The 11867-nt window shown below is 41.7% G+C and overlaps 1 protein-coding gene across 3 annotated transcripts in view; it reads left to right on the forward strand.

Annotated features, from left to right (window-relative positions):
* GPR19 (G protein-coupled receptor 19) overlaps nt 1–11523 on the forward strand; it is a 28899-nt gene extending 17376 nt beyond the window's left edge. The window contains exon 3 of one of the 3 annotated variants that reach the window (XM_007469331.1): nt 10006–11403. In XM_007469331.1, coding sequence (XP_007469393.1) covers nt 10022–11275 — 1254 coding nt within the window. In that variant the 5' untranslated portion in view covers nt 10006–10021 and the 3' untranslated portion in view covers nt 11276–11403. Of the gene's footprint in view, nt 1–10005 lie in introns of all 3 variants that reach the window. The other 2 variants (XM_007469329.1, XM_007469330.1) reach the window with 2 other exon arrangements.
* Nucleotides 11524–11867: the final 344 nt, after the last annotated feature.

An 11867-nucleotide genomic window follows, 5' to 3' on the forward strand; every position in this document is an offset into this window, starting at 1 on the left:
CCTGCTGAGAAGTTTGGTGTTACATGGGATGGGAAGCAAACACAGGTGGCAGGTCTTCTTAGACCAGACTGCTTCTTGCAAGGAATATTCAGTAAGAGATTATTGGCACATCCAGGATAATCAGTGAGGAGGGCTTGGCTGGCCCCTCTGTACAATTCGTCTCTCCTTTGGAGACCCAGACTACCAATCTTGGACAGCAGAGGCTCAAGAACTGGGCCCCAGCAGCCCTAAACAGCTTCCCTGTCCTCCCATCACAATGCACTTTCAGGATGCACTCTCCGCCAGGTGAAAGTGGTGGATTATAAATTAAATGAAAGTGTGTTGCTCGTCACAATGTCTACCTATCAGTTGTAGTTCATAGAGCAAAAATGTTCCTAGAAATCATCTAGACCAACTCATTCATGTTGTAGATATGGAAATAGAGATTCAGGGAGATTAATTTACTTAAGGTCCTTACACCAATGTAAAAATAAGACCTGGGCCTCTTGACTTGCTGTTCAGTGCTTATAATCATAATTATAACTTAGGTTTCTTAGTCTCCAGTCTGACATTTAAGGTGAAGTAGAAAGTGCTACATTCTTTAAGCTTTTGGGGGTTTCTAATATTCTAGATGATGGTGGGGTAGTGGAAAGTGATAGAATGGCTGGTATGAGTTTCAGTTTTCACACTCAGTTATATAACAAATGCTATATTGAATTAGTTTCTATTGCTGCTGTCACAAATTAACACAAACTTAGTGGCTTACAATAATGGCCATTTATTACATCACAGTTCTGCGGGTCAGGAGTCTGCGTGGGCTTGGCCAGTTTCTCTGCTTAGAGTCTCACAAGGCTTCAAGGTGTTGGCAGGACCATGCTCCTTTTTAGAGGCTCCAGGGATGATTCCCCTTCCAAGCTCATTTCAGTGGTTGGCAGAATCCAGTGCCTCGTGCTTTAGGACCAAGGTCACGTTTCTTTGATGGCTCTCAGTTGGGGGCCACCAGTAACTCCCAGAGGCCTCTCCCTGGTTCTTGCATGTGGGCCCCGGCATCTCAGAGCCAGAACAGCACGTTGATTCCTTCTCACGCTTGGAATCTCTGGCTTCTGCCGCATCTCTCTGCTACTAGCCGAGAAAGTTCTCTCTTTGTAAGGGCTCATTAGTTTGGGTCCCCCTGGATAATCCAGGATAATCTTCCCATTTTAAGTTCCATAACCTTAATTGTATATGCCGAGTCCCTTTTACTATATAATGTAACATATTCACAGGTTCCAGGATTGGGGAATGGGCATCTTTGGGGGGCCAAAGTGATTATCTTTCCTTTTCAGCCTCTGGAGAGAGGAAGGCAAGGAAGGAGTTGGAAATGGCCATTGGGTAACCAACCAACCATCTGCCATCCATTTCCCATCCATTTTGGTTCCCCATTCTGCTTTATTTTTCTCCATAGCACTAACCATTTCTTTATTAGTTGTGTTGTTTTTCTTATTTAGCTGTGTAATATTGTTTCTCCCACTAGAGGAAAGCTCCATAAAAGCAGAGACCTTGTCTGTCTAGTTAACTTCTGTATCTCCAGCATTTAGCACAATCCTGACTCACACTAAGTGATAAAAATTTGGATATTTTGTGTGATTGAGGACTACTTTGCATATACCATCATAACAAATTAGTCATTTCTTACGGTGAAGTTTCTTGGTGTTTCTTTTTCTTTTTCCCATTTTATCTGACCACCGACTTTGTGAGAACAGTAGGGAGGGAAGTTCTGTGTTATTAAACCATTCCACACAGAACCCTACTAAGTGGCAGTTAGGGTGGGAAATACTGGATAGTGTCCTTTATATATTCCCCCAAAGGGGAGCCAGTATGACCTAACATTTTCTCCTGCAACTTGGTTTGCAGAGAATTTGGGGAGGATTGCAGCTTGTGGTCAACATAAACTTCCACATGGAGTGAAGCTCGGGCTCCTTTCTGAGATCATAGATCTCAGAGATAGACGGGGTCTCAGAGGTCACTGCTCTACTGATAATATGTAAAAAAATTTACTCTTTAAGTAGTAGTTACATTTTAAATGGAACTTTGGTGCTCACTTCAGCAGCACATATACTAAAATCGGACTTTGACTTTAAAAGAATAATGCTCTGATGGTGATAGAAGCCTTCCTGGTTTCTGGAAATCACGCCAAGGATGCTGACTTTGTTTATTTCTAATATTTTAGAATTCGTGTAAAGAACAAAGAAAGGTAAAGGTGATAGAAGAGGAATAGTTCCTTAAATCTAGATATCTAGAAATTTCTCACCCAGAAATGTCGTTGTGGGTTATTTTGTGATGTTAGAAGAGGCTGTTCTGAAAATCCTTCTCTGTTCAAAAAATCATGTTCTCCTTGAAAGCATAACCAATATTCAAACAAAAAGAAAATGTGCCAAGTCTGATTTCAGGAAACTGCTTTATCCCAGTTGGGAAACAAACTGAAAGGCATAGACCTGGAAATATTACGGAGGAATATTTATATATCTTATATAACAGGAGGAAAGGGAAAAGGACATTAGGGAAAATTCCAGCCTTATAAGTCATGATGCTAGTGGTCCCAGATGGTGGAGAAGAAACTTGGTTTTCATTGAAAGTGTGAGGTTCTTTTGCAGTTATTCAAAACTATATAAAGGAAATAATTTAAGCAGGATAGACTCTATATGCTTTTGAGAAAGAGATAGTCAATCCAGTTATATTTACATCTTTTGGTTTAGGGTATAGAAAAAGGTTTTATCTGGCTAACATGTAACTATAAAATCATCCCCAACTTGGAGAAAGGTTATGTTTATTTATTTGGACCCCAATGACTTTCCCCTTACAAACAATGTTGTGAATGATGATTAGGTCCCCAGGCCCCTTCACAAAAGCCATTCATCCTTAACAGTGCTAAATTATGTGACTAATGTTAGTATTATCACTATAGTATGTGATGTGGTTACTAAAATTTGCTTGTCATATGGCTTAGAAGACTTTTATGGGCTGACAGTAGTAAGAGTGCTAATTTTTTCAGCACTTGCTATGTGCCAGACACCAAGCTAGGTGTGTTTTAGAACTACAGTAGGATAACACTGATTGAATGTTTTTCTCATACCAGACAGATTGACTTGTAATAACTCATTTAACTCCTGTGCATCTGTTATCTCATTTAATCCTCATAATAATCAAATGAGATAGGGACTAATTGTCCCCATTTTACAGATGAGAACACTGGAATCAAGAGGGTTAGATAACTTGTTTTGGATCACACAACTAGTTAGTGAGTGACAGAGGAAGGACGCACACTTCAGCTGTCTGCTTCAAAGCATGCACACAAAACCACTTTGTAATATTCCTGTATTGTGAGATGAAAAATAAATGTTTTTCAGCAGAAGATTATGTTCTGGGTGTGTAGGTTTGTCAGATTTAGCTAATAAAAATACAGGACACCATTTAAATATTGTAGGAGATATTACATGGGACATACTTATGCTAAAAAATTATGTGTTATTTATCTGAGATTCACATTTAACTGGGCATCCTGTATTTTATCTGGCAACCCTATCTGGGTGGCACATTATGAGAACATGTCTCTGTCTCTCTGGTTTTCCTCTTCCCCACCACAGTCATGCTGGTGGCTACCTGGGCCTTAACATAGTTCTGTAAAGCACATAGCTCAGTGTCCGCACCAGAGCCATAGCTCAGAGCCAAAAGCAAGATAGGAACTCAGGAAGCTTCTGAAGAGCGTATGGGACCTCCTTAGCCATTTGTAAATTCAGGAATGTGTGTAAGTTCAGGACTTCGGGATAGGTTGCCCTGTAAACTGTGCCCTATTGGAAGCGGTGGGCTGGTCAACATTTAACAACTGGCTCTTCAGGGCAAAAACCTATTTGTGATGTTTGTCAGTTTCATGGTGTGAATATTCCTACCATGGCTGATTCATGATACCAACATGATGTCACTGAACTTGGAGTGGGGAAGGAATGTGCACAGCTGTCTCTGAGGAGCCCCATGCAAGCCGGTCCCAGTCCACCTCTGTTCCATTCTTATTTCATATATAGGTAAATCAGGCCTACATAACAGTGAAAGATTTAAGGAAAATATCTACCACCATTATATTTCCTAAATTACAACAATTAAAATTTAAAAGAGCATTTCCAACTCAGAGAAGTACTATTGATCAAACTTTTTCTGCACTTTAATCAAACTGAAGTCTAGAGTTCTGCTTTCATTCCGCATTTAAAAGGCAACAAGTTAATCATCTGCGATAATGAATTTCCAATATTCTCACATTCTTTATCCTGAAGAAAAGCTGTATTTCTAGACCAACATTTCTACTGCACTTTTGATGCTAAGCCTCTGTGCAGTATATAGTGGGAGTGATTTTTTTTCCCCCAAATGTTCACTGTGTCTCATATTTCTCAGCTAGCATATTGAACAGATGTATCTGTGGGTAGCAAGAGGCTGTGGGGGAATAACTTTATATTCCTATGTTTGATTGAGAAGTCCATGTACAGCCAGTTTGACTGTCTGAATTCACATCCAGCCCACTGTGGCTTTCCAACAGTATGACCTTGGGGAAGAACTTCAGTTTTTTTCAATTGTAAAACAGGGCTAATCATGTTACCTACCTCGAAGGGCTACGCATATGAAGTACCAGACACACAGTAAGCACAAAATAAATACTAACTCTTGGTAGTAGTAATGTTATAAATACTGTCATCATTGTAATTGATCTCACTGCTCATTAGTAAACAGCCAGTGTATCTGCTTGGGTGCGGCAGATACTTTCCATTCTACAGAAAATGTTTCCGTTCATTTTTTTTTTCCAACCAAACCATATAAATATTCAACATTATAAAATTCTAATTTGCCATTAAATTTTTAAACAAATGTCCGAAAAAAATGGTCTTCCTATATTATGAGAACATCTGTGGATCTTTATAATTTCAGGAGGGAAAAAGAAATCCGTTGTTAGGGTTTTTTGAGTCTAGAAGAAACCTAACCAGCAAGGATATGCTTATCCAGGAATAGCCGCTGGCAAACTGTGAAGTAAACACAGTTTCTCATCTGTGCCCCTCTAGTCCTCTTTGTGGTCCTCTCATTAGCTTCTAATCATTCATACATTCAGCCATCCATCAAAATACGATTTTCAAAAAGTTAAAATCACGACTGTCACGATTTTCAAAGTTAAAATCATGACTGTCATTCATCATGACTCATTCAAATATAGAATGAACACCATGTCAAAGATTTATTAACTTATTACTGAAGGAACTGATCAGATAATCAGGTTGCTTCCAAGAGCATTTGAATAAATGGATATTTATAGGGTTTCTTTTGTCATTGCTGTTGTTTGTTTCCTTAAATAATGTGAGCATAAGATTGCTAGGAGGCACAGAGCTGGTTACTGTCCTACCCGGCAATAAGTCTATAACCTTTGGGGTTATTTTTTCTACTAGACAGAAATTTGCATGTTAGCGTGTAATGTCTGGGTGCTTGTCATATAGTAATAGCAAAATCAAGCACAGATACATTCTTCCAGAGAATTAAATAATCCTTGGGGAAGCCCATTTAACAATGTCGTAGCATGACATTAAAATGTTATGCTATGGGGACCTCCCTGGAGGTCCAGTGGTTAAGACTCCACGCTTCCAATGCAGGGGCTTGGGTTCGATCCCTGGACAGGGTGCAGCCAAAAAAAAATTTAAAAACTTACGCTATGCTCTCTGTGCCTTATTTTCAAGTATTGGATAATTTTTCTTAACACCTCTATCCATTTTTTTATTCAGTAAACCTTTATTAATATCTGTATGCCCCAGGGATATAAGGACACAGTCACTGTCCTTGAAGAACTCATAATGCAACAGGGGAGACAACGTTCAAAATAAAAATTACAGTATAAAATGATAGACATATCATTTTATATATAGACCCAGACCTCTGTAATGATGGGACTCTCCAGGGTCCCATTATTTCAGAGGTCCCCCAGTCCCTAGCTCTACACCATGTCAACCCATCCACCATTTTCCCCACCTATATATTAAAACCCATCTCTTAGATCCCAATAGATGAATAATTCCTCTCTTAGATAATATATAGATAGAGATATATTTTAAAATAGGGGCCCTCAATATCAACCCAATGGAGTGTGTCATGTAGCAGTCTCCAAGTTGGTTGAGCAAACAGGTTGAGCAGGAAAGAGGTGAAGATGTCTTTCTTGTTGCTGCTATAATTACTGAATGTGGATGACCCAGACATAATTATGAATTCCGCAGCCCTTGTATTTCAGAAACACCCCCTTGAAGATGTATTTATTTCCAAATTAATGGAGCAGGGGAGACCTTTTGAACTTTTACTTTGGGACCCTAGAATTTAGTTATAATATGGCAGACCATGTTTTCTGGGAGGGGGGTGCAGGAGGCTGTCCGCGGTCACCTAAACTACCTTGACTGTCCCTTAAATGAGAGTTGACCTGGGTGACTTCAGTTTCACCTGCCCTGCTCTGCTCTGGAGCCATGTTTTCCCCTGTCTCCATGGTCACCAGCGTTTCGGCTCTCTGAGAACACACGGTGATTTTCTGTCTCTGCATTTAATTCTCCTAGCAGAGCCACCTAGAGTAGGAGGCCTGTATTTCAGTTCTCTGTACCTATGGAGTCAATTCAGTAAATAGCTAACAAGCGATTATTAATGTAAAGAACTTCAGTGGAAGCTGTAGAGCACGGACAAAGAATAATGCCCTTTTCCCAGGACCCCATAGTTAATGAGAGAAGACAGAAACATGGAAGCCATTCTAAAGCAGTGATTGTTAGTCTGGGCTGCACGTTGGGATCACCTGGGGAACTCTGAAACATCCCGATGCCCAGGCTGCACTCCAGAGCAATTAAATCAGAATCCCTGAGGGGGGCTTCCCTGGTGGTGCAGTGGTTGAGAATCTGCCTGCTAATGCAGGGGACACGGGTTCGAGCCCTGGTCTGGGAAGATCCCACGTACCGCGGAGCAACTAGGCCCATGTGCCACAACTACTGAGCCTGCGCGTCTGGAGCCTGTGCTCCTCAACAAGAGAGGCCGTGACAGTGAGAGGCCCGCGCACCGCGATGAAGAGTGGCCCCCGCTCACTGCAACTAGAGAAAGCCCTGGCACAGAAACGAAGACCCAACACAGCCAAAAATAAATAAATAAATAATTAATTTAAAAAACAAAAGAATCCCTGAGGGTAGGACCCAGGCATCAGTATTTTTTTTCAAAGCTCCCTGGGAGAGTTCAGTGTGTTGCTAAGCTAGAGAGCCATGGCTCTAAAGCAAAACAAACTGGGAAAAGGAGTAACAACATGCTCTATGAACAAGGAATCCACAGCCATTCTGTATATTCTTATCCACTGTGTGACCACATTTCAGCCCATGAATGTGGAAAATGTAACCTCTCATTATAACCATGGGGAAAATGTAGGTCAGTTTGACTGTAGGGCACTTAGAGACTGTATAGTCTGGGAGGTATGGTCTGCAGAAGACTATACCTCTAAGGGGAAAAGGGCCCAAAAAAGATCAGCTCTAGAAGGATGACCCCCAAATCATTCCACATGCTTTCTCCCTCCCTTGTAATGTTTGGGGCTTTTTAAAAAACCCCTTGTGTTCCTGAAGAAGGGACCTTCATCCTCCAGGTCCCCAGCTTACACCTCACCTCCTTTGTGAAGCCTTTCCTTTCCTTCCCCCTATCCCAAGAAGAATTGGGTCCCTATTTTTCTCTGTCACTTAGCTCCTTATCTATTAATTATACTTATTATAGAATTTAGTTATACTATGGCAGACAGCTCATTTATACATTTACCCTTTTATGAGCCTTACTTTTCGTTGTTCTCCTAGTACCTAGCATAGTTTCTTGGTGTATTGAATAAGTAAACAGAGCTGCAGCACTTTTAGGCCCAGTCAGAAAAGTCATGCCATCAAGCAGGGGAGACCTAGACTGGAGAACACCTCAGGCTGCCTCGTTCCATTTCTGAGCAGCGGGATCCTGCGCTTCCAGGCAGGAGTGTGGGGAGCGGGGCGTCAGAGAAATTGGTGGACACACTAGTTGATGTAAAGCAGCTGGAGGAAAGGATGGATGAAGGCCTCGCAGCGCTTTGGTGGTAGTGGTGATCTTGAGTTTCATCTGCAGAGTTTTGCTGTGAGAGGGAGAAAGAAACAGAAGGAAGTTCACAGGTTTCAAAGTGTGTGTGGAGCTATGGGAAAGTGCCTGTGCTACCAGCTCCTGTTGTATTTAGGCCACAGGCATCCCCCAAGAGTTTAGAACAGCTCTTTCTGTCTGGGAAAATAGCTCGTCTGTTTTATTTTTAAACTTTAAATCTTTTTTAAAAATTGTAGGGTTTTTTTGGGGGCTTTGGGGTTTTTTTTTGGAATTTTGTATGTTTTACACATATAAAGGTGAAAAGATTATTTCAATTTTGTAAGGATAACAGTCATGCATTCCAGATTTTCTAGGACAGTGCTAATTTTAGATCTTATGTCCTGTCTTCAGACCGTGTATCCTAATTTTTTATATGGAAAGTATGGTAGCTAGTCTTACAATTTACTATCAACCAGTCAGCCATGCTTAAGGGTCTTTCAGTTATTAAAATGGCTAATTACCTTACATTTCTCTTTGAGAAATCACGTAGGGCTGTTTCATGGACCAAAAAAAAGCCTTGAAGGGAACCTGGACCTGGCCTTCAGTGCATTGCCCTGAGCCCCAGACTTTTGTTGAATGTGTTTTCTTGGTGAGGACAATATCTATTAACACCCTCTCCCTACCACAAGTCATTGGGAAAACCCTTCAAGGAAAAATGGGTCGTTAAGAACTGTTCTTTCATCTCATCTCTAAACCCCAGAAATGTTTCTCTGTGAGGTGTAGTGACAGGAGCCCCGGAGAGGGCCGGGAGGCCCTGCTGGGCCTGTTGCTGGTGTGCCCTCCCCTGCACCACCGGCAAGGTGGAATCGCTCTGGTTATTATGGATTCGGTCGCTGTGCTTTCTCTTTCTGCTTAATAGATTCAGACCAAATTAAACCCTAATGATCGGACTGCAACCAGTCACCTCAATTTTAATTGAATGGCCCACAATGATACAGGCTTTTTCCCTATTAAAAAGTATATCTTTTTTTTTCCCCCTCACTGAATAGTAGGGAAAAAAAAGTTAAAATAAAGGCTGGGTAAAGTTAGAGTTGCTTGCTTATAATCATCTGAATGCCATAAGGTTTCTAGTAACCTGGTTACACATTCATTAGGGGACATCTTGTATATTCCTCAGTCAGGGTCATTTTGTGAAATACTAACAACAGAATAGCATCAAAATATGTCACTGATAGGTGGCCTATCATCTTTTGGAAAAAAACAGGCTATGTTTATGTGTCATTAAATGAGCTACTTCTGGCTCATGTGAAAGTGTTATGTTTGCTCCATGTGCTCCCATAATGCTTTCGTAATGGAAATTCTAAAGTAAGTAACGACAGGGTCGTTCCCAGTGGCCAGTCAGTCTGTATTCACAGATTTCTTTTAGCTTTTTCCATAGCCGACGCCTGTGTGTTTCCATCTGCCCAAGTTTTCTTCCCTTGCAGCCTCATTACTTTAGTGGTAACGACACTCAGGAACTTCTCACGCACCTCCCAGGATTCCAGCAGCACTTCATTTGGGGGTAACACCCTAACCATGAGCCAGATTTGAGCTCTCTAACCCTCTGTGATTCCCAGCGTATGAAGGGAACAAGGTTCAGTGTAGGAGTGGGGCTTGCTATGAGTTCCACCACATTTGACTAAGGGTCAGGAGACGGGGAGGCCAGGGAAAGCCTGAGCTGGGATCAGCTGAAACCATCCTAAAAGGAAAGAGAAACGGGGCCAGAGCTCTTTCTGGGTAGTAGAGTCATGTTTTCCTGCCAACACACAGGCCCTACTCATTGACAGATGACAACCGATCTAAGCGTCAAATAAGATTGTTAGTCTTAGGAATCAATCCTTGTAACACCGTTTTAACAGGAGGCCTCATTCTTCTTTTCTTATCCAGAACTAAGAGGGAAAAAATGAATATGGTTTTTGCTCACAGAATGGATAACAGCAAGCCACCTTTGGTTGTTCCTACACTTCTGGTGCCCCTCCAAAACCACAGCTGCACGGAAATGGCCTCCCCTCTGCTGAGCCAAGACCTGACGGAGCTCTACGAGGAGCACGGCTGGAGGAGCAATGGAACAGACCTGCACTACAGACCAAACCCCGGGGAAGTGGCCACAGCCAGCATTTTCTTTGGGGCCCTGTGGCTGTTTTCTGTCTTTGGCAATTCCCTGGTGTGTTTGGTCATCCACCGGAGCAGGAGGACTCAGTCCACCACCAACTACTTTGTGGTGTCCCTGGCGTGTGCCGACCTGCTCGTCAGCGTGGCCGGCATGCCTTTCGTCCTGCTGCAGTTCGCCACCGGCCAGTGGGCCCTGGGCAGCGCCACGTGCAAGGCCGTGCGCTACTTTCAGTATCTCACCCCGGGCGTCCAGGTCTACGTTCTCCTCTCCATCTGCATAGACCGGTTCTACACCATCGTCTACCCTCTGAGCTTCAAGGTGTCCAGAGAAAAAGCCAAGAAGATGATTGCAGCGTCCTGGATCTTTGAGGCGGCATTTGTGACCCCCGTGTTCTTTTTCTATGGCTCCAACTGGGACAGTCATTGTAACTATTTCCTCCCCTCCTCTTGGGAAGGAACTGCCTATACTGTCATCCATTTCTTGGTGAGCTTTGTGATTCCATCCGTCCTCATAATCTTATTTTACCAGAAGGTCATAAAATACATTTGGAGAATCGGCACCGATGGTCGAACAGTGAGGAGGACAACGAACATCGTCCCAAGGACAAAAGTGAAAACTGTCAAGATGTTCCTCATTTTAAATCTTCTGTTTTTGCTCTCCTGGCTGCCTTTTCATGTTGCTCAGCTGTGGCACCCCCATGAACGAGACTATAAGAAAAGTTCCCTTGTTTTTACAGCTATCACATGGATATCCTTTAGTTCCTCGGCCTCTAAACCTACTCTGTATTCCATTTATAATGCCAATTTTAGGAGAGGAATGAAAGAGACTTTCTGCATGTCCTCGATGAAGTGTTACCGAAGCAATGCCTACACTATCACAACCAGTTCACGGATGGCCAAAAAAAACTATGTTGGCGTCTCAGAAATCCTCCCCACGGCCAAAGCTGTAGCCAAAGACTCAAGCTATGGTTCATTTGACAGGGAAGCCAAGGAAAAAAAGCTTGCTTGGCCCATTAATTCAAATCTGCCAAATACTTTTGTCTGATTTCTCAGAATTCTTTCAATTACTGTTATGCACCAGAGATTAAAAACTTTTAACTGTAAAAACAGAAGCTATTTATATATTTTTTTCAATCAACTTTCTGAGGGAAATGTTTGATTTTGTAAAATGCAGTCACTATTGATATTAGTTTCTGTTTTTTTATTTTAGTTGCTTTTTGTTTTCGAGGAAGCTTTAACCTTGAGTTTATGGTCAGCGGTCCCTTTACTATATTAGTTACATACATTAAAAAAGAGAATGCTTTCCTACTTTTTAATTTACCAGTAGGTCCAAAAAGCATAAGCCATATACACAGTCTTTGATTAATGATTCAACCTGGTTTTATTGTTTCCTTTTTCTCCTCCCTACTGAAATTTTGTTAACTATGGGCTTCTGTTCCAAATGAAATCTCCTGGGTGACACATTTCAGAGACTTGAATTTCTCTACTAAGCAACATTTAGAAAGTCTTAATATTGTGTATGTTTTTACATTACCTTCTGTCCGGATCTTCTGGAGAGTGCTCCATATATTGGAATATATTGGAACTTGCTGGGTAGTCTTCTGTGATTGAATTATAATCAGGATTCTTAGGGAAAG

Source organism: Lipotes vexillifer, unplaced genomic scaffold (assembly GCF_000442215.2).
Source record: "Lipotes vexillifer unplaced genomic scaffold, Lipotes_vexillifer_v1.1 scaffold395, whole genome shotgun sequence".
In the NCBI taxonomy this organism is placed as follows: Eukaryota; Metazoa; Chordata; class Mammalia; order Artiodactyla; family Lipotidae; genus Lipotes; species Lipotes vexillifer.